This window comes from Aphelocoma coerulescens, chromosome 8, assembly GCF_041296385.1.
Source record: "Aphelocoma coerulescens isolate FSJ_1873_10779 chromosome 8, UR_Acoe_1.0, whole genome shotgun sequence".
Classification (NCBI taxonomy): domain Eukaryota; kingdom Metazoa; phylum Chordata; class Aves; order Passeriformes; family Corvidae; genus Aphelocoma; species Aphelocoma coerulescens.
In genome coordinates, this window is record NC_091022.1 from 27,249,896 (window position 1) to 27,276,570 (window position 26,675).

General features: G+C 43.1%; 1 protein-coding gene across 1 annotated transcript; it reads right to left on the reverse strand.

Moving 5' to 3' along the window:
- Positions 1-49: 49 nt before the first annotated feature.
- On the reverse strand, positions 50-26,576 carry NRDC (nardilysin convertase). Its single transcript, XM_069023397.1, has 31 exons — positions 26,243-26,576; positions 21,884-22,196; positions 21,614-21,695; positions 20,877-21,030; positions 19,107-19,180; positions 17,613-17,708; positions 16,559-16,681; positions 15,109-15,166; positions 14,069-14,142; positions 13,810-13,879; positions 13,371-13,448; positions 12,827-12,947; positions 12,686-12,744; positions 12,049-12,103; positions 10,713-10,817; positions 10,331-10,454; positions 9,747-9,833; positions 9,031-9,150; positions 8,258-8,309; positions 7,019-7,169; positions 5,869-5,996; positions 5,378-5,540; positions 4,628-4,659; positions 4,210-4,348; positions 3,755-3,802; positions 3,399-3,451; positions 2,687-2,770; positions 1,635-1,725; positions 1,246-1,362; positions 926-1,015; positions 50-727 (listed from the first exon to the last, which is right to left on the reverse strand). Exons 1-31 carry the CDS (start codon positions 26,440-26,442, stop codon positions 533-535), a joined length of 3,336 nt encoding a protein of 1,111 aa, XP_068879498.1. The 5' UTR covers positions 26,443-26,576; the 3' UTR covers positions 50-532.
- Positions 26,577-26,675: the final 99 nt, after the last annotated feature.

Here is a 26,675-nt window from a genome sequence, read left to right on the forward strand (position 1 = left end):
TTGCTACAGTTGTTAATGATTAAGTAGCTAGATGTACCAATCAAACTACTTTTCTCTCCACAGTTGTCTAGCTTTTATTTGATTTCATCTTAATTTTGTCTATGTTGCACATACAGAAAAACTAAAAAAGCAGTGTGAGATGGAAGCTTTGGGCTTTTCTCCCCACCCACTGTCACTGCTCCAGGAGGGCTGCAGATCCTTTCCTGAGGAGCTGTCGCTGCTGTTGAGCCACTGCTGCAGCACTGCAGGGATGGTACAAACCAGTCTGAACACAAAGGCAGAGCCCACAGCTTCAGACGGCTGGAGAGGAGAATGTGGCACCACTGGGGAAGTCAGGGCTGTGTCTCTTCTTAATGAACTTCAGAAGGTGATGGGAGGTTGGCTGGAAACTTGAGGAAAGCTTCCTCAGTGTCTGAATGGGCATCTTCATCCCAGCTCTCACTACAGCTCTGGTTTAATAAAAATAGGTTTGTAATGTTGATGTTGCAGAAAGCACCTGTATTACACAGCAGGGCAGGGCAAGGTATCAGTTTTATTTTAATATTTTATGGTAAGGGAGAACATTCAGAGTTGATGTGTAGGCTTTGATGTCCTTGATGGAGGTAATGTCACTCATCAAAGAAGAGGGGGGCAATAAAACAAGCTGAGGTATTTCACCAGATGAAGAGTTCTGTCCTGAGACAGCTGTAACCTCTGAGTCCCCTTCGTGTTTTCCATATCCAATCACCTGGAAAAAAGGTACCAGAAGAGAAATAGGGATCTCATTCAGTGTTTCTCTGCCCTGCCAATTAACTTGAGATACTGAAATGCAATTCAAACAACAACACTACTTATAAATGTAGAAAATGTGGATAACCACAGTAAAATTTAAATCACAGCTCTCCTCTGATTATCAAAGTTGGCAACAGGGCTGACAGACACTCACATGTACACTGAGCACTTTCCTCTGGTTGCTTCTGTGAGCTTGGAACCAGTTGACCAGGTCTGCTTGTGTAATAGACTTGAGAGCTTCGATCTGAAACCCACAGGAAGGAGGTTTTAGCAGCACAGTGGTGATTCAAGTCATTTTAAACATAAAAATGTTTTCTCTACAACCTCTCCCCCATTGCATAAAAGAACCTTTTTAAAATAACACATTATTTTAGAGCCAGTGTGGCACTAGTAGCATAAACCCCATTTATGCATTTGAAACTGCTGCAAACCCAGCATGGTTTTGTGTCTGTCCCAGAGTTGCAGGACACCCACCTCCCGGGCCAGCCTGTCAAACAGGTACTGCTGGGTCACCACTTCATTCCAGTTCCTGTCCACTTCTTCTCCAAGGTGGGAGTCTTCACATTCTTTCAGTTTTATCAAAGCTGTTACCTACATGGGAAAAAGACAATCAGTGTCAAAGGGTTTTAAACTACCTTAATTTACTATCCCATTCACTGCAGTTGAAAGAAAAGCCAAATTACAGTAACAATTTTGAACTTAACTGCAAATGGGCAGAGAATGGAGGTTTAGAGAACAACAGCAGAACAGAGCAAGAGGCAGGATTTAAATCGAAGCCTTTGTCCAGAAAACCTCAGAAAATCACCAGATAGCAGTAACTGAATGCACAGTTCAAAGAAGAGCTTTTCAAGATGAAGTTTTACCTGGGTGCTAAAAGCCTCTTCACTTAAATCCTTGATTTTCTCTTCAAAACAAGAAAGAAACTCCTCTATTTTCCTGTCAACCAATTCAGAACTAAAAGAGAGACAAATAATTAAATTAGGCAGGAAAAAACAAACAAAAAAAAAATCCCCAGAACAATATTAAGGGGTAAAGTAGCAGCCCCCAAATGAGGAGGGAAGGTTTGGGACAGGCTCACTTCCCTCATCCCCTGAACAGCTCACACATCTGAGAACACCTGGTGGTCCATTTTTCCTGGTATCAGGAAATAAAGGCAATCTCTCATTTTTAGCTGTATTTAACTAATAGTGTTCAAACACAGCAACTTCAGGTGACCAGGCACCCACAGGAGCCACTGCCAAGATGCTGTTGGGTACCTGCTCTGAGGCTGCAGCCCTGAGGCCTGCACACAGTTATGGGCTATAGGATCAAGACTGAAAGGAAATGTGATGTGATGGATCCTGAGGTTTCTGACACATGAAAACCCTCTCTGATGACACAGAACTCAGTAATGGAAGTGTCCAAATGTAAATATTAGAGGCAGCAGCACTCGGTGCTAATTAAGCTTTCACTGACTCAGTGTTATTTTTCACAAGTGGCATATTTTTCAAATAAACTTTCAACTCTGGCAGGACAAATACCTGTAGTTCAAAGCCCCAGGTTTGAACAAAACCATAACAGTGCTGTGCCTGCTGAATATGAGCCACAAGAAGAGCTAGACAGGATTTACAGGATTCAAACTCTCCTGGCAGAATAGCTTCAAGAGGGCAGGGGGATATTTTACCTATTCTTGAAATTACTTTTCACTATGCAAGTCAGGACCACTGCAGTTTTAAGAAGCCTAAGGCTATTGCCTTATTCAGGTGTTGGTTTTGAGTCAGGATGTTGTGACTGTCAGCAATGTCCCTTCTGACATCCCCTTGAATCAAAAAAACCCCTCAGTGGCCTGAAACAGGTGTGAACTCTTAACTGTGAGCAGGTGACTCCCACAGCCAAGGCTGGGAGTAGTGAAGAACTTTCCCCACAGAGCACTTACTTGTATTTAGTTGCCTGGGTTGCCACTGTGACTGAGAAGCCAAGAATCCCAGAAGTGTTCCTGCAGGTGGGGTACACGTGGTAGCTTAAAGAAAAAATGATGAAACAGTAAAGTCATTCCACAAGCACAATGAACTTTTCATCTACAGGACATGCTGCAAGTTAAAATAGTGTTGGTACTTTTGACAGAAAAATCTGAGATTTAAATTTGCAATAGTCCTATTTCCTTTATTTTCTGCATTGCTGCATTTCAGTGTTTTCTCAGCTTTAGGAAATCCTTTTAAACTTGGGAGAGTATTTGTGTTCCTGCAAACTAATCCAAGCACAGTGAGAGACCCAGAGCTGTGAAAAGCCTGCTCCAGTTTCCTGAGGTAGCAGGGTGCCTCCGAGGGAGGCTGCTCAGCACCACAGAGCTGCTGTGAAAACAGCCCTGGGGAAGGGGGACCAAGTGTGGAAGTGGAAGGAACAACTTTATGCTGAATAATTCCAAGTTAACACACTGGTAATAGATGCAATTCTTACAGAAATCAAAAGCAACTTGGCTTGCAGCTTGTATTGACGGGTGCTTTTGGTTTTGAGGTGTCCATGTTGCTGGTTCCATTACTGTAACTCAGGAATAAACCAGGAAGGATTTCCAGAGTAAAAACACCAGAGAACAGCAAAAGCAGGAGTGCAGGAGCAGGTGCAGGAGAATTCCTCCCCTGTGAACTCACCCAAGGGTCTGCTTGGTCCGCAGGAAGTCAAAGCAAGGCTCCTCCATGTGCATCTGAAACAGCACAAAGTTACAGCAGAAGTGATGCTGCCCTGCAGCCCCCCGTGGGCTCCACACAGAACATGGGGACACTGAAGTGCCCCTGGCCAGCCACAACCACTGCATTAAGAGGGCTCAGTCCTGTGGGGCAGGAGCTACAAGAACACTCTCCTGGACTGTCCATCACTGCAGCATTTGGGGACCCCCACCCAAACACTTCAGCCAAGGGCAGCAATAGGAACACACTGTCCCCTGGGGGCTCCAAGCACTGTTTCAGGGAAGACACTGCTGAGTGAGGAGGCACAAACACAAACTTACCACGAGCAGCTCCATCAGGGTGTATTCCCTCAGGTTCCTGGCACCTGACTAGAAAGAGAATGAAGAATTTAGGGTGGGTTTAATGTGATCGTTCAGGCCAAGGTGGCTTGTGGCACACACTGCAGCACTGAGGGACAATTCACAGCAGGGACAGATGTGAAGTTCTGGTTTTCCCTGAGGGGACAGGCCCAGCCCCGCCCCCAAGATCAGAGTTGGGGACACCAGGAAGTCACCACAGCACTAACCCAGCTCCCAGCACTAGCCCAGGAAGGGAAGGTGCTGGTTTCAGGGACCCCCCCAGAGGGAAACCCACTTGGGTTTAGCCTTGGGGCACAGGGCCGGTACTCACATGAGGTGTCTGTGCCCCCTCTGTGACAACCCTGTCCAGAGCCTGCTCTCAAGGGCATGGGCAGGTGCCAGAGGGAAGAGGCCAGCACACCCCCAGCACACATTACCTGGTAATAGACTGTCACCTCGGAGTTGGCATCGCCCTTGTTGAGAGTTTTCACCTTACAGAGCAGGTGGGTATTTGGCAAATCCACCACCCGGAACTGCACAGGGCAGGGATGGGCCAGGGGAGCAAACTGGAGCTTTCTGGAAGAGCACAAACAGCACAACATCAAACACCTGCTCACACCTTGGCCAAAACCAGAGCAACACCCTGACATTTACACACTCGGTCTGATGTTTCCCCTTCCCCAAGCCAGGACTACGTCTGCTGAAACTGCCACCAACAACAGCCACCTCCTGCAAGTACCAGAGAGGAAAATGGAATTTCTGCATCACTCCCACTCTGACTCCCTCCTCCAGAAAAGAATCTTATCTTGATTATAGTTTCCATATAATAAGCAATTAAAGAGTCAAGATACTCACTGAACAACATAATTCAGGAAATCCTTTGCTTCCTAGGGAAGAAAGCAAAGACATCAGTTTTATTTACAAGAGGATTATTACCCCAATTCCCAACCACACACCCTAGAGCAGCACTTGAGAGAGTGAGCCCCAAGCAAGGAACAGCAGAGCTGCCACCTACATCCTTGCTCCCTCACATTGTCCCCAGTCCCTCAAGCCTCCTCTGCACCACACTGCAGAGAGAGTCTCCATGCTGCTTTCTGCACTGTAATGTCTGCAGAAGGAGAAGGCACGAGCCAAAGAAATAGCACCAGTTGTCCTTACAAGCCTTCAGTGAATACTCCATGTGTTTGACACTCAATGAGGTTTAACCAAACCATGCAGGCAATCAAATTCCAAGGATAAATGTGCTCTGAGGGAAACCTCCTCCTGTGGCACCACTGTGGGAATTTCTCCATATCAAATATATCAATACATCAAACAATATAAAAATGGTGGCAACAGGACAAACAGGTTACAGGCATCTACTGCATTTTTCCCTCTCTGCAGTTTAAATTCAAATTCCTGGAAACTTCTGCTCAAAGTGGCAACTCTGGACTGCCATTGGCTTGTCCACACAGGCACTCCTGAGGTGTTAGGGGTGAAGCTGCCCAGTGCCACGAGACCCCAGACTGCCAGAACAGAGGCAGCATCAGCTGGCAGCCAAGTTCAATGTGCTAAAGCCCATTTTAAGCCCATTTTAAGCACTCCATCTGCCAAGGCTGCACTCACCCTGCTGGTGAAGTTCCCTTGCACGAGACCCTCCACGAAGAGCTGGGACTTGAAGGCGGTGACGAAGGCGGAGAGGGCCTCGATGGAGAGCCCCTTCATCAGCGTCTGGTACTTGTCGATCATGGACCACCGGCCGTGCTCCAGGATCAGGAGCCGCACATCCCTGCAGTGCCACCAGGGGAACAAACCCACAGCACATCAGGAGCTGCTGGATGCCAGAGATGCCATTCCTGACTGCAGACAGGGAGAGGGTCCCCAGGCACCCGTGGCTGACTGTGCCCTCCCTCAGCAGCTGCTGCTGGCTCTAGGTCACTGCTGGACAGCAGCTCCCTGGGTGTCCGGTCTGGCCACGTGTCTGACCTGGGGCTCCCTAAGCTATGGGCAAAGCCTGGAACAAGCCCTGTGAGCACAGAGCAGGGATCCCTGAGCTCTTCAGCTCGGCCTCAGCACCACCTGCTGCTCAGCCACTGCTGCCCTCCCCCAGAACTCACTTGGCCAGAGTCTCGGGTTTAATGAGGATGTTGTAGTATGTTTTCTTCAGCTGCTCTGTTATCATTTCAAAAACTGCTGGAGTAAAGCTGAAGTCAGACAAGTAATCGATGATGAGCTGAAATAGAAGCTGTAAAGAGAATGGTTTTAAATTGGGTTTTTTGTTGGTTTAAGAACCAATTTCAATTTAATGCTATACAATAATGTAAAATCATCATTATTGAGACATGGAGCATTACTAAAGCACACTCCTCCATTCTGCCAGATGTTCTTCACTAAACAATTCTATCCCAAATGACAGTTTCAGAAGGGCAGAGTTTTTACACAGTGAATAAGCTCAATATCCCAGATCAATAGGAGTTTCCACATTCTATTGAAACAAATCTAGCCTGGAACTCCCAACATTTCTGTATTCAATATTCCATTTTTTCCTTTTACAGCTGACCAGCACAATGACATTGCAACAGACACATCATTCAGGATTGAAAAAGAGAATGTTCAGACCCTGCTGTTTGCATATTTGGCTTTTTCTGTTAAAACTCCTGTTAATAAGTCTGACAGATGATTAATGGTCTTAAAGCTCCAGCCAAGCTCTTGCAATGGAAGTTGATGATTGTCTCCTCTTCAATCACTGTGTCCTCTCTGTGCCTGCCATGTCTTACATGGCCAGCATTTAGGGAATGGGAACAGGGATCCCCCAGTCCTCTCAGCAAGCCAACACAGAAAATATGCACCCAAAATGAGCATGTTCAGAAGCTGGATCTCCAAAGCCAAATTGAAAACAAAATCTGTTTTCAGACATCACGCAAATAGGCACAACTTAGAAACAGAAAGGCTCCAATCCTCTTTATGGCCATGGAGACACAAAGCTCTTTTTATAGGAAAAGCTGTTAAAATCTTAATGGAGATACAGTTATTACTTAAAAAAAGACTTAAGCCAGCCTGAAGTCAATAATTTGAGCTTGTGTAAGTGCACACAACTCCCATCTTTATACATATAAGCACAAGAAAAAGCAGCACATTTGCTGCATTACCCTGTCAGAGATAAATTTTTCATTTAAAAGACCTCATCCAACCATTCAATGCTCCAGAAAAGCACACACCCTGCAAAGCTGCAGGCATAAAGACAGTGAGGAGATGAGCAGAGCTTACAGGTAGTTTGTGATTGAATCCTTTCACTCGGATGATTAGGCCATACTCTCCAGCCACCAGCTTGTACTCCAGCTGAGCCACGTCTGCTTCATAAGCTGGTTCCCCCAGGTTGTGGGAAAGGATGTTTACAAATGTATCAAACAAAACTATGCTGCAGGGGGAAAAGGGCAGAGGGTTAAAAAGAAAGAAAAACAGGATGGACTAAAGAGGAAAGTCAAGCCCGATGTGTTTGATGGTAGATGCAGGGAGCTCTCCAACAGAAATGGAATTTGTGTAATGAGATTCAAAAAAGAAACTTTCAAAAAAAACCACTAATATACAATGCAAGTTTCCCTTTGTCCAGAAAGCATACAACACTACTTAAAAATTATCTGGACATTCAACTGTTCCTTGCAATGTCAAAGATATCAGCCTCACAAGACTTAAGATTTCTTCAAGGTAAGAATGCACGTTTTAACAAGACAATGCTCAAAATATGGAAAAAAAATCACAGAAAATGAAATAATTTTACTTTGTGTAAAGGATTGGGGGACAGATAGACTCAGTTATACTCAGTACTTGAGTAATGAGATGATTATTTATCTACCAAGGTAATAAAATAATAATAAGCTAGAGTAAAGCAGGCTATGCAACCTGGAAATTGCAGTCCCTGCTTTCAGCTTTCTGTTATTGCCTGGATTCCAATTCAAAGTTTAAACTAAGACAAGTCATGAAAACAGACTTACAAAGGCTTTCCCAAAGCAGGATTTGTGCAGGTCTTGGCAGGCTTATGACAAAAGCACTGTGGAACTGGTTACAAGTGGCAATGCCAGCCTAAGGCAAGCCAAGTGCAGCACACCCAGAGCTCTGCCCGACCCACAGTCTGTTTCCCAGTGCTGCAGCCACCTCTGCTCCTGCAGCCTCCCAGGATCCTGGGACATGCTCAGGACATGACTTTGGACTGTTCTTTTCAGGACCAGCTCCTTCTCTGAGCACTGCTGCTGTCACATTATCTTTTCCCAAACTTGCTCTGGGGAATAACACCCCATGGAAGTCCTCACACATCCACTGGCTACAGGCAAGACCTGCTGCAGAACCACCCTCACCAAACTGCAGATAAAACCACAAGGAAGGTGGAAGGACATGAGAAAAGGACACCTTATTCTATTCCTCCTTAAAATTAAAGTCTCTCGCTGGTTTTTCACTAGGTATGGTAATTTAGTTACTCTGCAAGGTAAGCATAAATAATATAATCCTCACTTCTCTGCAGACTGCTGTATCAATGGAGAGATCAGATGGAATCGAACATAACCTGGTGAGGAAAAGGAAATTTAAATGAGTAATTGTATAGAAAGTGACAACTTTCTGAAGTCAAATATATTTCCATCAAGTTGCTCTTTGGCCACAGTTTGAGTTTAATGAAAATTGTCATTCATCTGTAACACTTCTTTTCTTATTTTAACTCAAGCATCTTCTCCTTCTTACTCCAAAAATCTTCCCTTTAAAGTACCAAATATTAGAAAACAAAGCTGTGCTTTGCAGAATACTCAAATGGCATAACCACTATAAATAGAAAAAGAAAACTCCACCAAGCATATGTTTAAGAGACACTAAAAATGTGACATTCTACTTGAAAGCAGCAATATACTTTACACCCTTGTCTCAGATCCAGGCTGTATTTTTCTGTAGAAGAGACTATGTCCCTTCTAATTAATGTGCTCCTTCCTTCTCAAGCCCTTCTCTCAGCAGCATATTCTGTCTGCCCAATCCTGTCCCCACACAGACTGTTCAGAAGTCAGTAAATTTCAGTGATTCCTCTTTTCAACCTGAGGTATCAGCAGGGTGCCTTTGTTGCCTTGGTTCACCTGCTTCTCTTTTATTGTAGCTAATAAACATATCAAAAGGACCATGGAAGAGCTGGCAGCAGGCACTTGGTTTAAATGGTGAACATTACCACGGGGTTATTTGCCTTCAAATAAATTCCAGCTGGTAAAAACAGGGTCTTACTATTCAGAAAGCCCTCAGGCATTTACCTTTTGGGATTTTGAATTTATCATCCTTCCTGTACCAGAGGCAGCCTTGCTGTGTGCTGAGTGTTTTGACTGGATATTCTGTCTCAGGGCAGTCAGCAACTTTCAAAGCAAAGTCGGTGGCTAATAAAGAGAAAAACCACACCAAAGCCACATGTTAGTGTGTTTCACAGATACAATCAGGCTAAATTCATCTAAGTCTTCAAAAGCATCAAAAAAATACATTTTTCCCCTCCAGTTTTTTAAATTATTTGCACTTTCCTGGACCCAAAGAACATCTTTTTCACTTCCACACCAAAACAGTGGCTCAGAAGCAGAGCAGAAGTGGTGGCACTACATTCCATCCAGGACACAAGTCCTGGCTTTCATTTCACTTGGTTTTGGCAACAAAGGGAGATGATATTTAGATGCCTTCAGAAACAGGAGGATTAAGCAAATAAAATTCTCCTCTAAGGTGTCTGGAGCTCTGTGTTAACTCTCACTGACTGTGAGGCCTGCTCTGTTATATGGCTCTATCATCTGCAAGTTTATATGCCCTCAAATAACTCAGTTCTTAAGCTTATAAATAGAACAATGGTAAATAAAACCCACCTGAACAGAGTGCTCATGTTCTTTTAATTTGCAAAAACAGGTTGATACCAGTTCAAGTTGTTTCTAAACCACAGCAAATTCTCAAATAAATCACTGGGGAAGATTTCACTCATCCCCAGGTGCCTTACCTATGTATTTGTTTTCTTCTGGAAGGTGTAAATCCTGATTTAACTCAAAGTCACTGTCCCATAAATCACTCCAGTACCTGTCAATATCTGTTAAAAACCATGAAATGCATTAGTTCAACAGGAAGGTAAGGCCATCCTATTTCCAGATATCTTTCCCCAATCTCCAGAAAGATTTGCAGTATCACAGGAGTTTCTGAACATCACCCCATTCATCAGGACTCTTTCTAAATCCCTTCCCACAAAATTTTCTGGAGCAAAACTGAAGCAGTCCTATTAAAAAGCAAATCAAGTCTGCCTTAGTAACCCAGCTCACCCTACACCCTGTGCCCTATTGTTGGTGTTCTTTCCCCTGAATGGCAGCCAAGTGGAGCTTGCTGGGACCGCTGCCTCCCAAAATAACTGCAGGAGTGGGAATCAACTGGCACCAAACAAAGAGCAGTTATTGGGTGGCACAGAGACTAACAGTGAGCTCAAAGCACTGAGGATTCATTTCCCTGCTTCCATGCACTTGCATTTTGTGTTGTTATCCTTTCACTACCTCTAATGCATGGATCAGACATTCTCAGCTCCTGCTGCTGTTTTACCTTCCACGCTGTACTGAGTCCCAAACCACTTCTCTTTGAGGTGGCACTGGCCTTCGTTGGCAGCAGACAGCAAAACCAGGTTGGCTCTCTGAGGGCTCAGCTGGTTCAGGGCATCAGCAATGATCTGCAAGTTACAGACAATTATTTCAGCTCAAATGCAGCTCTGACTGCCTGACCCAGCAAAGACTTCTCAATGGGAATGTAGGAAGAACAAGCTTACAAAACAGATTTGCTTTCTGAATACAAAAAGTGTTTCAATTAATACAAAACCTGTGCCTGCATTATGCTTAATTACAAATGCCTATACCCATGCCTGTATTACACAGTATGCACATGTTTTCCTTACATCAAAACACATAATCAGAGTTCAAAGAATATTTACCTCAGGCTTGTATTCAAACAAGAGCTGGTCTCCTGTCAGAAAATCCTCCTTCTGAAACAACTGCATGTTCTCACAAAGGTTTTCCACATAGTCAACTGGATCTGTCTGCAAGCAAAGAAATAAAGCTATTTGTCACATAATTAGAAACCCAAGATATCCATTTTCTGTTCTTAGAAGAGCTTGACTAGTCAGGTATGTTGAGCATGAGTTGGATGCTGTGCTTGTTACAGCATTTAGTTTCAGTTATTAAATTAAATATATTTCATAACCATATACAATGTCAAATATTCTCTGAGAATCCTGAAATTTCACACACATCATCTTTGTAGAAGAAACCTTGATTATACAGTTTACAGTCATGGAACCTACTAAATTAAAGAGCCAGCAGAATGCACTCCTTGCCTCCAGGGAACACAAGCAGAGTCCTGCAACAATTCAAGACTTAAAGTGACCTGGAAAGTAAAAGGCAAGGAACTGCTGCTGCTGCACGAGTACCTCTGGCTCTGCTCCTTTCCCAAGTTCCCTGCCATGATGGGGAGGAGGAGGAGGTGGAGGTTCTCCTGCTTGGACATGAAATACACATTGCCTTTTAGCAGGGTAAGGCTGCCTAGAGGACCAGGCTGCTCAGATCCTTGCTGGGTGCTTTTGGGGTTTTTGCACCAGCCAGCATCACACTGTAAAGATTCTGGGTCAGACAGAGAGCAAAACACACCTGAGAAGAGCTGAGTTTGACACATCTGTCTCTTGTAAGTGTAGTGGGAAACATGCCCAAGGATTTCTTAAGACACCATACACCTGAGGAAACATTAAACCTCTCCTGGGCATCCCCTAACCACTTATCCCAAGCCCTGCCTCTGAGACCATCATTCCTTAGCACAGCTCTATCCACCAAGCACAAAACTGGGGTGCCATGACTAAGTCATTCTGCCCCTGGGATTCACAACCCTGTCACAAGAGCACACACAGATCTATGTTCCTGCTGTATGTTGCATTTGTATGGATGGATTTGTTTTCCAAAAAGGAAATTTCAGTGCCATTCAAAGAAAAAAACAAGTTATCTAATAAGAAACAGAACATGGCTACAGGTAGTAGGAGTAAGAGAGTCAAAACTGAAAAATATCCTACCTAGCAGGTAAGGAATGAAAAATCAACATTTAATTCTGTTAGGGAAATAGTCTCAATATTTCTCTGCCCAGAATACATCATCTTTCAGCAAAACACAGCTTCATTAAGGTGCACAATGTATTTCTTCTCAAATAGAGCATTGAAAATGTGTTTCAAAATGGGAAAGTAATACTTTTCATGGTTTACCTATGTCAAATCAGTGGATAAATACCTGTTCCTGATAGTGAAATTCATTAGCTTCAATCTTTTGTATTTCTTCCCATATTCTGCAAAAGAGAAAGAAGACAATAAAAGTGGATTTTCTCCATTATTCCACAACATTTACCAAAAATCTTAAACAAGGAGCCTTCTAGGAAAGGCATCAGTGGTGAGATCAGTGATTCATTCAGGTACAAGACACAGAAGCCACTATTAAATGCACTTCTCAAAATGGCATTTCTTGGAACTGGCAGAAAGTTCTTCTGTTTTTCAAAGACAAAGAGAGTTAACTACAAAGAGTCAGAATCTGATACCAAATAAACCTAAAGGTTAACACCAGAACACCACAGTCCTGACTTCCACAGACCTGGCTCAACAAACTCATTTAAAATGAACACAGAACTGCACCTGACATCTACACTAGTTCAGCTTACTAAACTGAGGGAATCAGATCACTGTAAGTCAAACTAAAAGCACCAAGAAACAAGCATAAACATTTAGAAAGCTAAATAAACATAAACACAGACAAGCTTTACTACTGACTCCCTGTTTATGCTCTACTAACTCCACAAAGGGTGCAAACACTACAAATAACAGGGTAATGGAAAAGGACACCACCACAAATATCTGCTGGAGTGGCAAACACTTGCCTTTGATCTGGCCCCCTCTTCTGCAGCATCTTCACGTACTGAAATACAACGTGGGCCACCTGCAGACAGAAATGAAGATGATACTTCATTTTTCCAGACATTAGGGAAACAGCAGGAAAAACAACCTGCAGGAAACCATACCTCATAGAAGTGCTTGTAACCTTCATCAGTCAAAGTCACAGAAATGCTGAAGATGGAGTAAGTGGAGTTCTGTTCAAATCCTGTCTCTCCATTTCCTCCATACAATGCAAGGGCCCAAAACCTATGGAAGAGTTACTTATTAATTAATAATTTCAGCTTTGTTTGAGCTTAGTTACAAGCAGCATATCACAGCTTTATTTCAGTGGCTTTCAATCCATTGACAGTTTACACAAAGCTTTTCCAGCTTAAGGATGTGACCTCAGGATACAGACTTTAAGAAAAACAGTGAAAAAGCTAAGTTATATTTTGGAGATCTCAAAGATCAGTCACAGATACTGCTGATCCACAAATCACAGACACAAAACCCATTTATTTCTTACTTGGTTTTATCATCAGCTTACAGAATATCTCTACAAAACACTGATACACAAAGGCAGGCTTGGCCTCCTTTTATAGCTATAGAAAATACAAATACACAAAATAGACTTTATCTGTATTTGAATGAGATCAAAGCATTTAATAACTTTGCTTAAAAACGACATACTTTTTCCTAAGGAAAGAAAGAACACTGCCTTTGCCTTCATGTCCCACCAGCCAGGAAATATAATGAAGAGGCTTCACCCTAAGAGAAAGTTTGAAGGAGATTAGATGCCAGGAGGTAACACATTTCACAGAAAGGCCTCAAATCACTGGGCTAATGACTAAAATATGCACTGTCTCTTTCTTCAGGGCAAGTTTTGCATTTTCAGGCAGAATAAAGATAATAAGCTAAAAATGTGGGAGTTCAGGACATAATGACTGATCTGAGTCAGTGAGGAAAGGGAACTGTATCTGTATCAGTTTAATCCATTTTTTAAATGCCCCCCCCAGCTGAACCAAAGTAATCTGTTAGGAAAATAAATGAGATTCTTTTGGTTTGTTGTGGAAGTCAATAAATTATTCTCAGCATAAACATGGTAGAAGTAAAATGCAGCACAGTGTACCTGTAATACTGTTCTTGTGGGGGAAGTGCCCAAGTGATGGTCAGTGAATGAACTTTCCTGATTGGAACAACTGGACACAAATAAATGGATTAATTATAAATATACACGATTAGACAGAGATAAATTTCACATAATGCAGAAAGAATAGTTAAAAGCTATTCAAAACCACACACAACTACTCTACAAAGTATCTGGATCACCCAGAGAAAATTTCTTTCCATATTCAGGTATTCAAAACATTTGAATCTATTTCACTTACCTCTGTAAAGCTTGTGAAATTCTGGCGTGTCGAAAGGCTGAGTCAGATGGTCAAAGCTGGGTTTGGGCAAACCACTTGAAAGCAAAATGGAAGTGTGATGTTACTGGCAGGGGTTCAAGGCTACACTGAGATATTCAAAGCCATAAGGAGCACAGCTCTGCAGGACACCAGGGAGCCTGAAAACAGCCCTTTTCCAAAGGTGCAGCCCAGCATCCCCCCAGCCCCAGGGAGGTACCCTGGGAGGCAGCTTGGCACTCTGCCCACACAACTGAGCAATTAACCAACATGTGGATACCACACCAACATCTCCCCTTCCTTCTGTACAAGGCAGTAACAGCACAGAACTTGCTTTTGTACAGCCAAGTACAGTAAACAACCTCCTGAGTTCACCTGGACTCAAGGAATCCTGATGGATTGTCTTGTGAGGCAGGAGGGATGAGGAGGGGGGTGGCCAGGACAGACAAATGTGTCTCTGAATGGCATTAGCCTCTCACAAGAGCATTTCCAAGAACCACAGAAACAAACATCTTGCAAAAGGAAATAAAACACTTTTCAAGTTAACAAAGCTTTTGCAGAACCCCCTTTCGAGAGAGCATACTGGAGGGAGCCATTAAAAAAAGATTTATTTCTAACTGACTGCCATCCTAAGGATGACAGTTAAATACTAGATATGGTGTTAATTAATTTGCTTCTAATTACTTTTGACACAAAGCAAAGATAAGCAATGTGAAATGATAATCTAGGTTTGAATGACTTATCATAAAATCAAGGCATCAGCACATATTAAACAAACACTGCTTTAAGTTAGCACCACACAGCTCACAGCCTAAATAATTGTTAAGCAGAAACAAACTCTTCCTGGAACAATTGAGGCCGGCCTTTAATTTAAAAAGTTGCTTTTTTTTTTTTTCCAGATAAGAATGTTAATTAACAAATGGTAATTTCCTTTGTTTCTCCAGTAAGGGGTTTTTTTTAAATGTCATTTTAAGACCAGATAATTGTATCATCAGCAATGTCTTTATGCATCAAAAGAATCTTACTTATTTGGGATCTCAGAGAAGATTTCTGTCACCCACTTTTCCAACGTATCCAGTGTTTCTAAAATAGAGAGAAGAAAGACAGAAATGCAATTTCCAGAAGACTTAAGACAAACTATCTCACCAGTCCAGTTATTTCAAAGAGGCTGCAAGTCAGTGTATTTGAAAATTGCAAAGTTCTAAATTATAAACTTCAAAGCTGTTGGTTTGAGCCAATTCTTAACATTTGCCAAGCTGTACCCATGGTCACAGCTCTGGGTTTGCACAGTGCTCAAATCCCAGGCTGACACAACTGGGGTTTAAAGTTCAGTAGTGTCTGGAGTGACTGTGAGAAGGAATTACTGTCTCAGGGATCTACAAAATCACCAGTACTTGCAACTCATTCCATGACTCTCCAGATTATACACAGATGTTTTCCCCCCTCAAATGCAGTCCTGCAGTGCTAAAGATTTCTTCTCTCCATCCTCTTTTCTAAGGGAAATGAGTCAAGAACCAGAAGTTTAATGGTTTTTAGAATAAAAACTTGAAAACTGCTTGTTTAAGCAAGCATTCTGAATTGCCAAAGTGATGCTGCACATGTAAAGAACAGCAATATGAAAGGCTGGATGGGGTCGGGGGAGGATTCACTGCTGGCTTTGTTTTAACAGAGAAGGAAATACAAAGCTGACCTGCCTGGTTATCAGTTACCACCATTTTCTTCCCAATCACCATAGTAAATATTACAATCCATCACTGGCTTAATGACTGTTCAAGAGGCATTCAGCATCCTAAGTACTTTTGTCTAGACCAAAATTAAAGCCAAAGGAGAAGAAAATAAATACTGCCTCTATTATTACCATCTCCCCATTTTAGACATGGGAATTGCAATCAGTTTTAGCATTCAACAAAACCCTTCCCTAAATACAAACCTAACTCGAATAACTTCTAAGAATGTGTTTCTTCTATTCTCAGGAGAAACAACCCATATGTCTGCAGCTCTCGGCTGAAATAAAACTCAAATCCATTTGCATAGAATTTTTCAAGCTATGGGGAAAAAGGACCTCTACTCCCCCTAGACAAACAAGACAACTGGGAGATTCAGTCTCCATCTCCCCATCACTTGCTGTGCAGTTTCACTCTTGATGGCAGAGAAATCAGCAGCATTAATTTGAGTGGTCTGACTCTTCATTGCTACAAGATTATTTCTGAAATGTTATCTTTGAGATTTTCCCTTCTGAGTTAATATGGAACCCATTCAACAGCTTCAGTAAAAGGTTTCTCAAGAAGTGGCAGGATGACGATAACAGCACAATTGCTCAGGTCTTGTTTCATTTGGAAACCAGGCTAAAATCTACATATAAATACCCTCTGCAGGACTGGACAAACCACTAGACTGGCTTGGGCTACAGATGGACTGGTTCCAAAAGCACCAGCAGCAGCAATGAGGCTGTTTCTAAGGAGCAGCTGATGTTACCTTTAGACTGGACAACCAAAGTCATGTAGTGAGCAGAGTAATGGCGCTGCCAGAATTCCCTCAGCCTGGTGTAGGTGTCAATATTGTTCATTTTGGGCTCATGTTTGAGCGTATCTGCATTACCTGCAAACATCAAAGGGGAGGCAGGGTTAGTTAATGACACAGTGCTTACAGCAAGACCACCCAAACTGACAATCTGTTTTCCTCCCTAAGTCTAGTCATGGTAAAGCACATTAAAAACACTTAATAGAAATTTGAAGTTAAAGGAATGCTAAGTGAAATTTAGTATCTTCTGATTTCTGGTTCTTATCCTAAGAACAGCCAATATTTCTATGACAAGGAAGGACAGATCTCCCACAGGCTGCACAGCTGACTATGTGTTGCCAGCTCTTCCCTCACCAATGGAACTTGCAGAACAGCAAAGGGAAAAAGAGGGGGAAATATGATGTTCAGTGTATGTCACCATAGAAATTTATGAAAATGAGTTACATTTCAAAGCTGGTAACTCTAATATCCATCACACTGCTATTTACACCCTCACCAGCACCACAAGGGGGAGGGAGCGAGGAGTGGATTGTCCAAGAGATGGACAAATTCTCATTCTGTTCCACTCACATGGCTGTGAAGGTCTAACTCCTAGAAGTTCAGCAGTGAATTATTTACTTTGAAAAGCCTCCTTAGACATAAACCCAGAGATAGTTAGTTTTTTCCAGGAAATTCCAATAGCAAAAAAACCAAGCTTAAGCAAGATGGAGATGACTCAGAGAGCACCACCTTTGTGTTAACAGAAAGTTCCATGATTATACACCTCGGGCAAACCAGCTTTAACATCAGCAAAAAGCAGTACCAGAATGGAAAGTATCTTAAAAAGGAGACAGCTGCTTTTATTCCCAACCATTTTCCTGTAAAATGGATAATTGCTCTAATTCTTCTGAACAAGGCTAATGGTTGCTGTGATATGATAGTTCATATTAGTGCATCTAAGCACTCAAACTTCTAGGTGGTTAAAAGTTTAAGTATCATTACAATTTTATAACAGAAATTCAGGACTTACCCCAAAAAAATTTCTTCATAGGATGTCCAGGCCTGGCAAGACTCCCAAATAACATCTCCTTTCTGTTTGCATCGGAAGGCCTTGCTAGCTGATACTCTGTTAATTTAAAGAATTTGCAGTGGCATGCATCAAAGTCTGAGGTCATGTTCCCACAAAACAAAGCACAAATCCCAGCCAAACTGAAAAGGAGACATACCACACAGATGCAGCCTGAAATTTCTTTTGATATATGATGAAGTAGTGAAATAAGATATGAAAGAGGACTTGCTAGCAGCAAAAAAAATTAAGAGAAGAGGAAAAACACAGCTCATTGCTGAGAAGTAAAGAAAGGGATAAGAAGGAAAAGCATGTAAAACCCTCAGTTGCCCTGTCTGAATGCTCTGAATATGTTAAGTTCAATGGGGACAAAAAGCCATCAAAATTATACAGGATCAGGCTCTGCAGAAAGAGCCAGAGAACAATTACAAACCTGCTTCTACCATAGATCACACAGAACAACTTCTAGCCTAATAATGAAAGGTAAGATAGTTTCCAAAAATGCAGTTTTACAACCAGTTTACACCAATCTAAATATGGGGCTCTGCCAAAATCAATTTACCCTCCTGAACTGCATTTTCCTGTTCCTGTTTTGCTGGTAATAAGAAACATGTACAGCAGAGCTGTAAACTAATTCTTCTGGCTGGGTTCTCCAGCAGCCAGTTCAGCAAGCTGACACCATTTGCTGGGCAGCACGATACCATAGTGTCACTGCAAGGGAAGGGCTGGTTCTGCACCACCAAGGTGTAAAATGGCTGAAGCTGTTGAAGAACCACACCTTACCTCAAAGGCAGGTCCTTGTTTACACTGACTTTTATCTAAATTCAAATATCAAATCGCCCACTTTTCCTTGCCAGAAGACAGATAAAGAAAATGACTTGGAATAAATATTTGAACCAGTTGGGATATCTGCTAATAACATTTTTTTTCCTAAAATAGTGACGTTTTATAGGCAGTCTGGGAGTATCCATCACATATTAGAAAATCAACACTCCACTCACTTCTACACCTGGTTTAATTTCTTTCTGGGAAGTGACTTTGTAGTTATCCAGGTGTTAGAATAAGGAGAGAAGTAAAATCACCTCAACTCATTGTATTAACTCTGCACAAGACTGGAGAAGAGCACTGGGGCTGTGCTGGAGCTAAAGGCATTTTTTGTTGACTACAGAGCATCTACATGCTCATATAAGTGCCCTGCCAGTTACTGCCAAACCACTTCAGATTATTAATTTCTAATGAATGAAAGTGTGAGGGTAAACTCTCACAGTGCTGGCACTACATCCAGTCTTTCTTCCTCTAAAAGCCATTGATGTCCACAAAACTTCAAGAGTGTAATCTCTCTGATGTTAGGTGAACATGACTGAAGTGATCAGAAGGGTAGTTCAACACAGAACCCAATAAATAGTGTTACAAAGTAGATTTTGTTTTAAATGCACAGGAAAAGACTCTCTTACTTACCACTGTCTACAGCCTCCACTTCTCGATCTATTGCATCTCTGATCATTAAAGGGTGAATAAAGAATTGTGCCCACCTATGGAACAGAAAAATTCACATACTTGTCTTCAGTGTCTATTAAGCTAGGGCAAAAACCAGCAATTAAATCCAACATCTATTATTTTAGTTTGTAAAGTTGCTTGTCTTACTACAAATTATGTCATTCTTGACTATAATGTCTTAAAGAAAGATAAAAGCCAGTTTTGTGATACCATCAGAAAGCAAAGGGCAGGGCTTGCCAGCTCCACAGAGCGGGACTGGACTGGTTGGATCCAGTTGGATATGATAGTGATGTGTCAGGATTATCTGCCTTTATATCCTAAGAATGGTCACACCAGATGAGACAAGTGATCCACCTAGTCTGGTTCTTGGATCTAAGAGGGACCAGCATCACATGCTTCAGAGGAAATGCCAGTTGTTCCTCACAAACAACATGATCACAGGGGAAGTTTCTTCCTAACCCCAGGAAATAAACTGTAAAACACAAGATTTTATATCCATTACAATTTTATTATCTACTATAAAAGTCAGTGTTGTAATCCAAATAAATTTCTTCTGTATCCACAGAGAGCAGAGCACTGGAAAGGGACAGATCTGCAGTGCATGGAGACTCTGCAGAAGGCTGCCACAGAATCTAATAGTTCTGTTTTATTTGCTGAGGTTTTTTAATTAAAAACTGAACTGGCTGGAGCAAAAGGTTAAGGATAATAAGAGGTTAAAAGTAACATATTCCTGATGGAGTTCTATGGCTAGAAGACCCATTACTCTGTAGACAACTGGAAGGTGATGTCTTTCCATTTCTTCAGATCCACAAGTGCTTGAATGAGCAGAATTCATCCTCAGCACTTATTTATCTCCTTTGTATGAGAAGCTGTTCTACAGAACTCCTAATTTCTGTTTTCCTCTGCACTAAGCAAGCTGTTGTGACAGATTGCAATTATACTTTTTTGATTCTTCACACTTCCAAACATCTAAAAAAACTGGATTAATCTGCAAATGGAAGCTGAAATTGGCCTAGTAAAGTAAAATTTAGGTTATACTTGGAAAAACGTGCAAACACTTGCTCTCATGTCAAAGTGAATTTGCAGTGGAGCCTAACTCTCCTCCAGAGGTATTTTATGGCATCAAGAATATTCAGCTATGCCCCCATGAATGAGAAATTCCTCTCACTAAAGGAAACCATGCCAACCAGTGGAGCTCTGATGTTCCAACAGCACAAAAGAGCAAGTTAAGCACTTTCTGGCAAAAGATACATTCAGCAGTGAATAACCTGCACTGGGTTAAATGTTTCCCTTTGAGACACACATTGTACCATATCTTTGAAGACTGCCTGAAACAAACTAACAACAATTTAGAAAAAACAGTAACTTTACCAGGACAGCTATTTCAAAGGATGAGTTGCTGGGATTCTGGGAGCACTTGCCCTCTGATCAGTTGTCACATTGCATAACATTTCTCCAGTCACTACTAGTTTAAGAGTGCCAAAACAACCAAAGAGCTGCATGCATTAAGACTTAAACATGGGTCCTACATAATTCCACAGCAAAAAAACCAGCAACATATTCAAAGGGAAACAGCATTTCCCTATATTCAGTATCACTGCTCTAGTGCAGGTAGCTATGGAAGTTCAGCAGCAGCCTTGATCACTCCAAAATGAAGAACTGGACAGCTACACCCAAGCTCCTGAGGCACATACAGACATTAACACCTAATCACCATTCATACAAAGTTACCTATCCAGGGCTTCTTTGAAGTACTTCCTCTGCACATCAAACTGGAACACTGTCCTCTCACAGTCCGTCGAGGCATTGTCGCCACCCCCGTGTTTCTTCAGGAATGCATCAAACCCATTCTCATCTGGGTACTTCAAACTGCCCATAAAAACCACTGCAACAAAAAATCACCAACAGTGCCAAGATGACATTTATTTGTTATTCCAAACTGCAGCCATAGCAACCCCTCTAGGACTGACCCACAGCTTGAAGGCAGAGGAAACTACTGAATACCAACAGCCTGGGTGATCTGCCCAGTAACTGCTGCAGTTTGCCTCTGACAGTGCCCTCCTAGGCAGGCCTGGCCTCAACCAGGCAAGAGCAGTATTTTGAGACTCATCTGCTCAGAAACTTCACGTGGTTTCTGTGTCTGTATTACTAATTCATCACCCTTTACTAGGAGACAAAGATCTCCAGCCTGGCCTATTAAAGCCACAGGTAACATAATTCCCCTCAATTTAATGGGTAACAAATAATGTTGATATAGGCTAAGGCATAGCCTGCCGAACAGGGAGACACCTTCCCCCATATCAAAAATTCCTTACTAAGTCAGTATTTGTATAAAACCACAAACTCATGAAAATAAATTCTCAAATAGCCAAATTAGGAAATTATACTAAATACTTCAAAAATGCAGAGCTACATAGCACCCATTTTCCACTGAAGCTGGAGAAGACGAAATAGGAGCAGATACATACTATGTTCCAGGAAGTGTGCTAATCCAGGCAGATCTTCAGGATCAGAGAAGCTGCCAACAGCAACACAGAGGGCTGCTGCAGACTAGAGAAAATACAACAATCTCAGTAAAAGCTGCTTCAAGAAACACCTCAGGAAAATGACAGAAGTACAAGATTAATCAATTGGGACAGGCACAATAAAAAGGTCTCATCCAAATGCCTGATCACAAGGTTTCAGACCTCAAGAAAGCTCACTATATATTTTTGCACCCTACAGCTTTAAGTACATACCTGCTTTTCTGAACAACCTCTCTTTCTTGTCTCTTCCTTATCAGCCAGCTCTTCTAATTCACTGTCATCAGAATCATTGAAATCCTCATTATCTCCATCACTGTTCTCACTCTCATCCCCCTCATCACAGTCCTCATCATCTTCTCTACCATCTTCAATCTCAGCTCCAGAGTCATCATATTCATCACTGCCCTCTTCAGAATCATCATCATCATTATCCTCCTCCTCCTCCTCTGAAGATGTTGGGGCACCATCCATGTAATTCAAATCCGAAATCAAAAGTGCACATAAGCCATTCTGCAGTTTGATATACCTGAAAGAATAATTATTTGCAATGAATATGTTAATTTCCTAAGTCTGAATTTTCAGAATTGCAAAAATTTCATTATTTCCTGTAATACTTTGAGAGTGAGTTCCTCGTGAAAATCTAATGGTAGCCAAGACTGTGAGCAGTCTTATAGCAGGAAAGTAAAACACTCTTCTGCTACTCAACAGCTCTAGGAATAAGAAGTAGTTCAGCATAGTAGCAGAAGCCCCTCTCCCCATAAGGTCAAGCTCACTGATTTTGGCTTTTATTTCTCTCTTTGTGAAATATTTAAGCTATTAGAATTCACTTCATGCACTCAGAATAGGCAAACCCAAACTTCAATCATCTTTTAGGCCTGTCAGGCTCTTGGAAACTGGTATGATGTGACAGAATGAAGATCTTAATCTTTGCTTCTAAGTAGGCCCCAGAGTATTTGATTTGTTTTCATCAATGGCTTCTATTAAATGGGGGCTGCAGATGTAGCGGGCAAGTGTTAGAAAGGAGAGAACTCCTCTGCAGGCTCCACAGAACAAGTCACAGGGAACTGGCTGGGTTCCTATCAAGAAGCAACAAACAGTTCTCTGTGTGTGTGTTTATATATGCACAGAGGTTTTTATACTGTGTGTACATATATAAATAAAACCCCAAAAGCCCTCTGTGCAGCACCCTTCCACAGCTTTTCATACTGAGGACTGCAAGCACCAATGCTCTGCACTACAAGAACTCTCATTCGTATTCATCTACATCAAATCTGGAATAGAATCACAATTTGTCAAATTAGCCAGAGCACCCCTCCCAGGAGCTTGCACGGGCTAACACATCAGCTGCAGAAAGATAGGAATGCTGGGTCCAGAAAATACTTCATCCATCCTATGAACTAATGTGATAGAGACCTGTGGTATCTGATACAGCAAAAAAAAAAACAAAAAAAAAAGCAAGCTAGAATAAAACAAACCCATGGTCACATCCCACAGTCCCAGAAAAATCTGTTACAGAACACAGAATCACAGAATAGTCTTTGTTGAAAGAGGCCTTTAGAGGTCATCTAGTCCAACCCCCAAGTTTACATCAGGTCAGAACCTTGCAATGTGGACACAGCTCTTGGACTACCAAGCCTATGAAAAAAGCTAATGAACAAACATCTAATAGTTGTGTTAAGGTTATGACTCATGACCAGTCACCCAAGGGGAAATGACAGTGCTTACTCTGGGCCAGGGTTTCACGACCATGAACACACCCAGTTTCCTTGCTGCAGGACTGCTGAGCAGAACAAATCTGCTCAAAAAAAAAAAAAAAAAAGCAAGCACAAGTGCATTTTGACTCATTCAAACAACAGCACAGTGTGTAACTTGTAGGGATTCTCTGAGGAACTACAGAAGGCACAGACAGTGATGGATCCATGCTCATGTCTGGGAACAAAGTTAATCCTCCTGCATTCTGAAAGCATATTTGCTAACCATTCCCATCATGTACACGTGTCCCACTGCACAGCTGCAGCACTCCTGAATGTCCTAAAACACACACTGCACACGTGGGTGCTTCAGCCTCTGGGCAGCTCAGAGCCAAAGTTGCAGACAGCACCTTCCAGCACAACCAGCACCTCCTTCTCCACACACAGCTCTGCTCTGCAGGTTTTCACAGCTCCTGGAGAACCCCAGCCTCCCAGGGAGCAGCAGGCACTGGTGGAAAGCAGAGAAGAGAATGGGGCTATTCTTCCCAAGGAACAATGTGCCATAAAGCTGTTCAGCCAGGTGTATCCAGCAGCTCTTGTTGATCCTTTCCACACAGCCCCATTAAGCTAATGGAGCAGATTATACTAATTTTACACTGCTCATCTGGAGGCTCGTGGGTGTTGCACACAGGACAGAGAGCACCCAGCAGCAAGGACACGGCTGAACCACGGCGCTGTTGGAGGCTCTCGGATTTCACTCCAGGATGATCTAAACAGCTTAGGTTATACTGAGCAGAGGCACCACTGACATAGGTGTTCTTTACTTTTTCCATGTTTCAGTCCAATGGAAAAGGACAATTGTAATTAATATCCACTAGTATGCAAAATACAGTACAAAAAATGCAATCACATAAGGTAGAAACAGAAGCAAGCACAGTCCAGTTGCTTTTTTAAAGGACTATGCAGCACTGATGCAAATAAGTCTTAATTGTAAAATTCAAATTCTTAAAAATACTGTTTAAACCTCCTGAAAAAGTTTAAACAGGATTGTTCTCACACAAAGTTTTTCTTTGACAATTGTTTAGAAGTTAATATTGAAATACGTATCAGTGCATGGTAAATGCTGAGAGAAATTCTTTATTTTCCCAAATTACAAGAACTACAAGACCATGAAATTCCATATATGGATGAATGTAAATAAAACATACATTTTTAGTAAATATAACCATACAATTACAGCTCTAATGAACAAACCAAACTTTTATCATGACAAATATTTTGTCCCAACAAACCCACTTCTGAAGATACATCCTGCAATCTACATCAGAGCTCTTTTGGGTTTGTGATCGTTATTTCACAAGGCAAAATATGACATTTTCCATTAAGACTGATGTCACCAGACAGACACACTAAGCCTACTGTGACTGGGCTGCAGCACACATTACTGAGATGTGAAGAGGGGAAAGTGTGTCAGCATCATCCCATCACCTGCCAGGACACTCCCTCAGGAGGTTTGGGGCATCACACCTGGTTCAGTGTGGCTTTGCTTCCAGCCATACTGAACTTCTTTTCCATAAGGACAATGTCTCTGCTGTGCCAGGCTCACTTTGCACACATGAAAATCAGTCTGAAAAGATGTAACTCTCTGCTTCCAACTAAAAAATTCTGTTAAGAATGGACAGTAAGATTTCTGCAAGATTTTGGTATTGGTTTACATTGTAAGCAAACACTCTCTCCAATTCTCACATGCACAGGAGGTTCCTGAGCCTCAAAATAGGTACTGAAAGCCTTCAGTGGATTTCCCAAGCTTCATCCACCAGTGTGCTGCTTCAGGTAGCAAAGGCAGTTCCTTGAGCTGACAGCATCTGCCGCTGCGAGCTTTGCAGGAGGACAAGCTTGCCACAAACTAGCATGAGTTAGAATGCCATCAGGAGCAGCAGGCAGAGATCCAGAGCAAGCAGCAAGGAAGTAGGGCAAGAAGGGAGGGAGCAAGTTTCTCCCTGAGCCAATGGGCACAGTCCTCTTCAGGCAGCCAGCAGTGAATCTCACTGCCAGCCAATGTCACTGCAAACCTAAAATTCAGTTCCAGGCTCAGGCAGTAGATTCTCCACTGGCTGCACAGATTAGACACCATGGAAAGTAAAGCTAAATTTTAAAAAAAGCAGCTCTAACAAGGGCTGGATAATCTTCTGTCCTAGAGGAAGAAATTATAAGAGTGTCCTCTCAAGAACAGACTTCCTTACAGCATCCAACAAGCTCAACCTCAGCTGAAGTTCTCATCTGAGCCTCTCGCTGTGTCTGGGCCACGGACACTGTGGGCTGTGCTCAGGGAAGCTGATCTTTTTCATCACTTTCTGGGGTATTACTCAGAAACATCGAAATAAAAACACAAGCAAAATAGTAGCCAAAAAGCATTTTACCTCAACTCACAGATATTTGTGCTAAAACCCAAAAGCTCATCTAAAACACGAAGAGTAACTGCTGTTAAGCTGGGATCTGCTCTGAAATACTTAAGCCGCACTTTGCACTTAATGCTTTCGGAGAGGAGCTGCCCGGCCGAGGGCTGCAAACTAACGATTAATTGGGTGTTGCTGTGGCTCGAGAACAGCCAGCACCGACCAGCCTGAGCACAGGGGCCGATCCTCCCGTCCTGTGCCCGCACACACACCGGGCAGCCCACCTTCAGGACGAACACACTCGCGGAATCCTCAGAGATTACAGAAAGGCCTCCAGTTGCCCCGGCCACCGGGACCAGCCCGACTCCCAACCCCCGGGGTCCGAGCAGTGCCCGGGACACGGAGCGGGGAGACCCCGGCCCACCCCACCGGCTGGGCTGCCCCGGCGGCGCCTCGTCCTCCCGCAACTGCCCTCCCGCCCTCACCGGTATTGCTTGGGGTCGCTGGGAGACTTAACGATATCGGGGTCACCGAGGTTGTGTTCGGGTCCGGCCCTCCCGCGCTCTTCCTCCTCGTCCCCATGAGGCGAGCGGCCCCCGGCGTCGCGGCCGCCCTCCGCGGCCTGCTGCCCCACCGCAAGCTCCGGGCTGCCGTAGCCGCACGTCGCCTTGTTCCTGCCGGGCATGGCGGCGGTGGTGCCGCTCCACAGCGGCCGGACAACGGCCCGTCCCGGCCGCCAACCCCCGGCCACGGCCCGCCCGCGGGGACCCCCGGCCGCCGCCGCCCGCCCGCTCCGAGCGAGGGCGGCCGCGAGACTGCGCACGCGCATGGCTGCGCGGCGCTCCCATTGGTGGAGACAAGGCTACCGGCGTGAGCGGGTGGGGGAAACTATAGATGGGGGGGGGAAGCTGCCCCTTC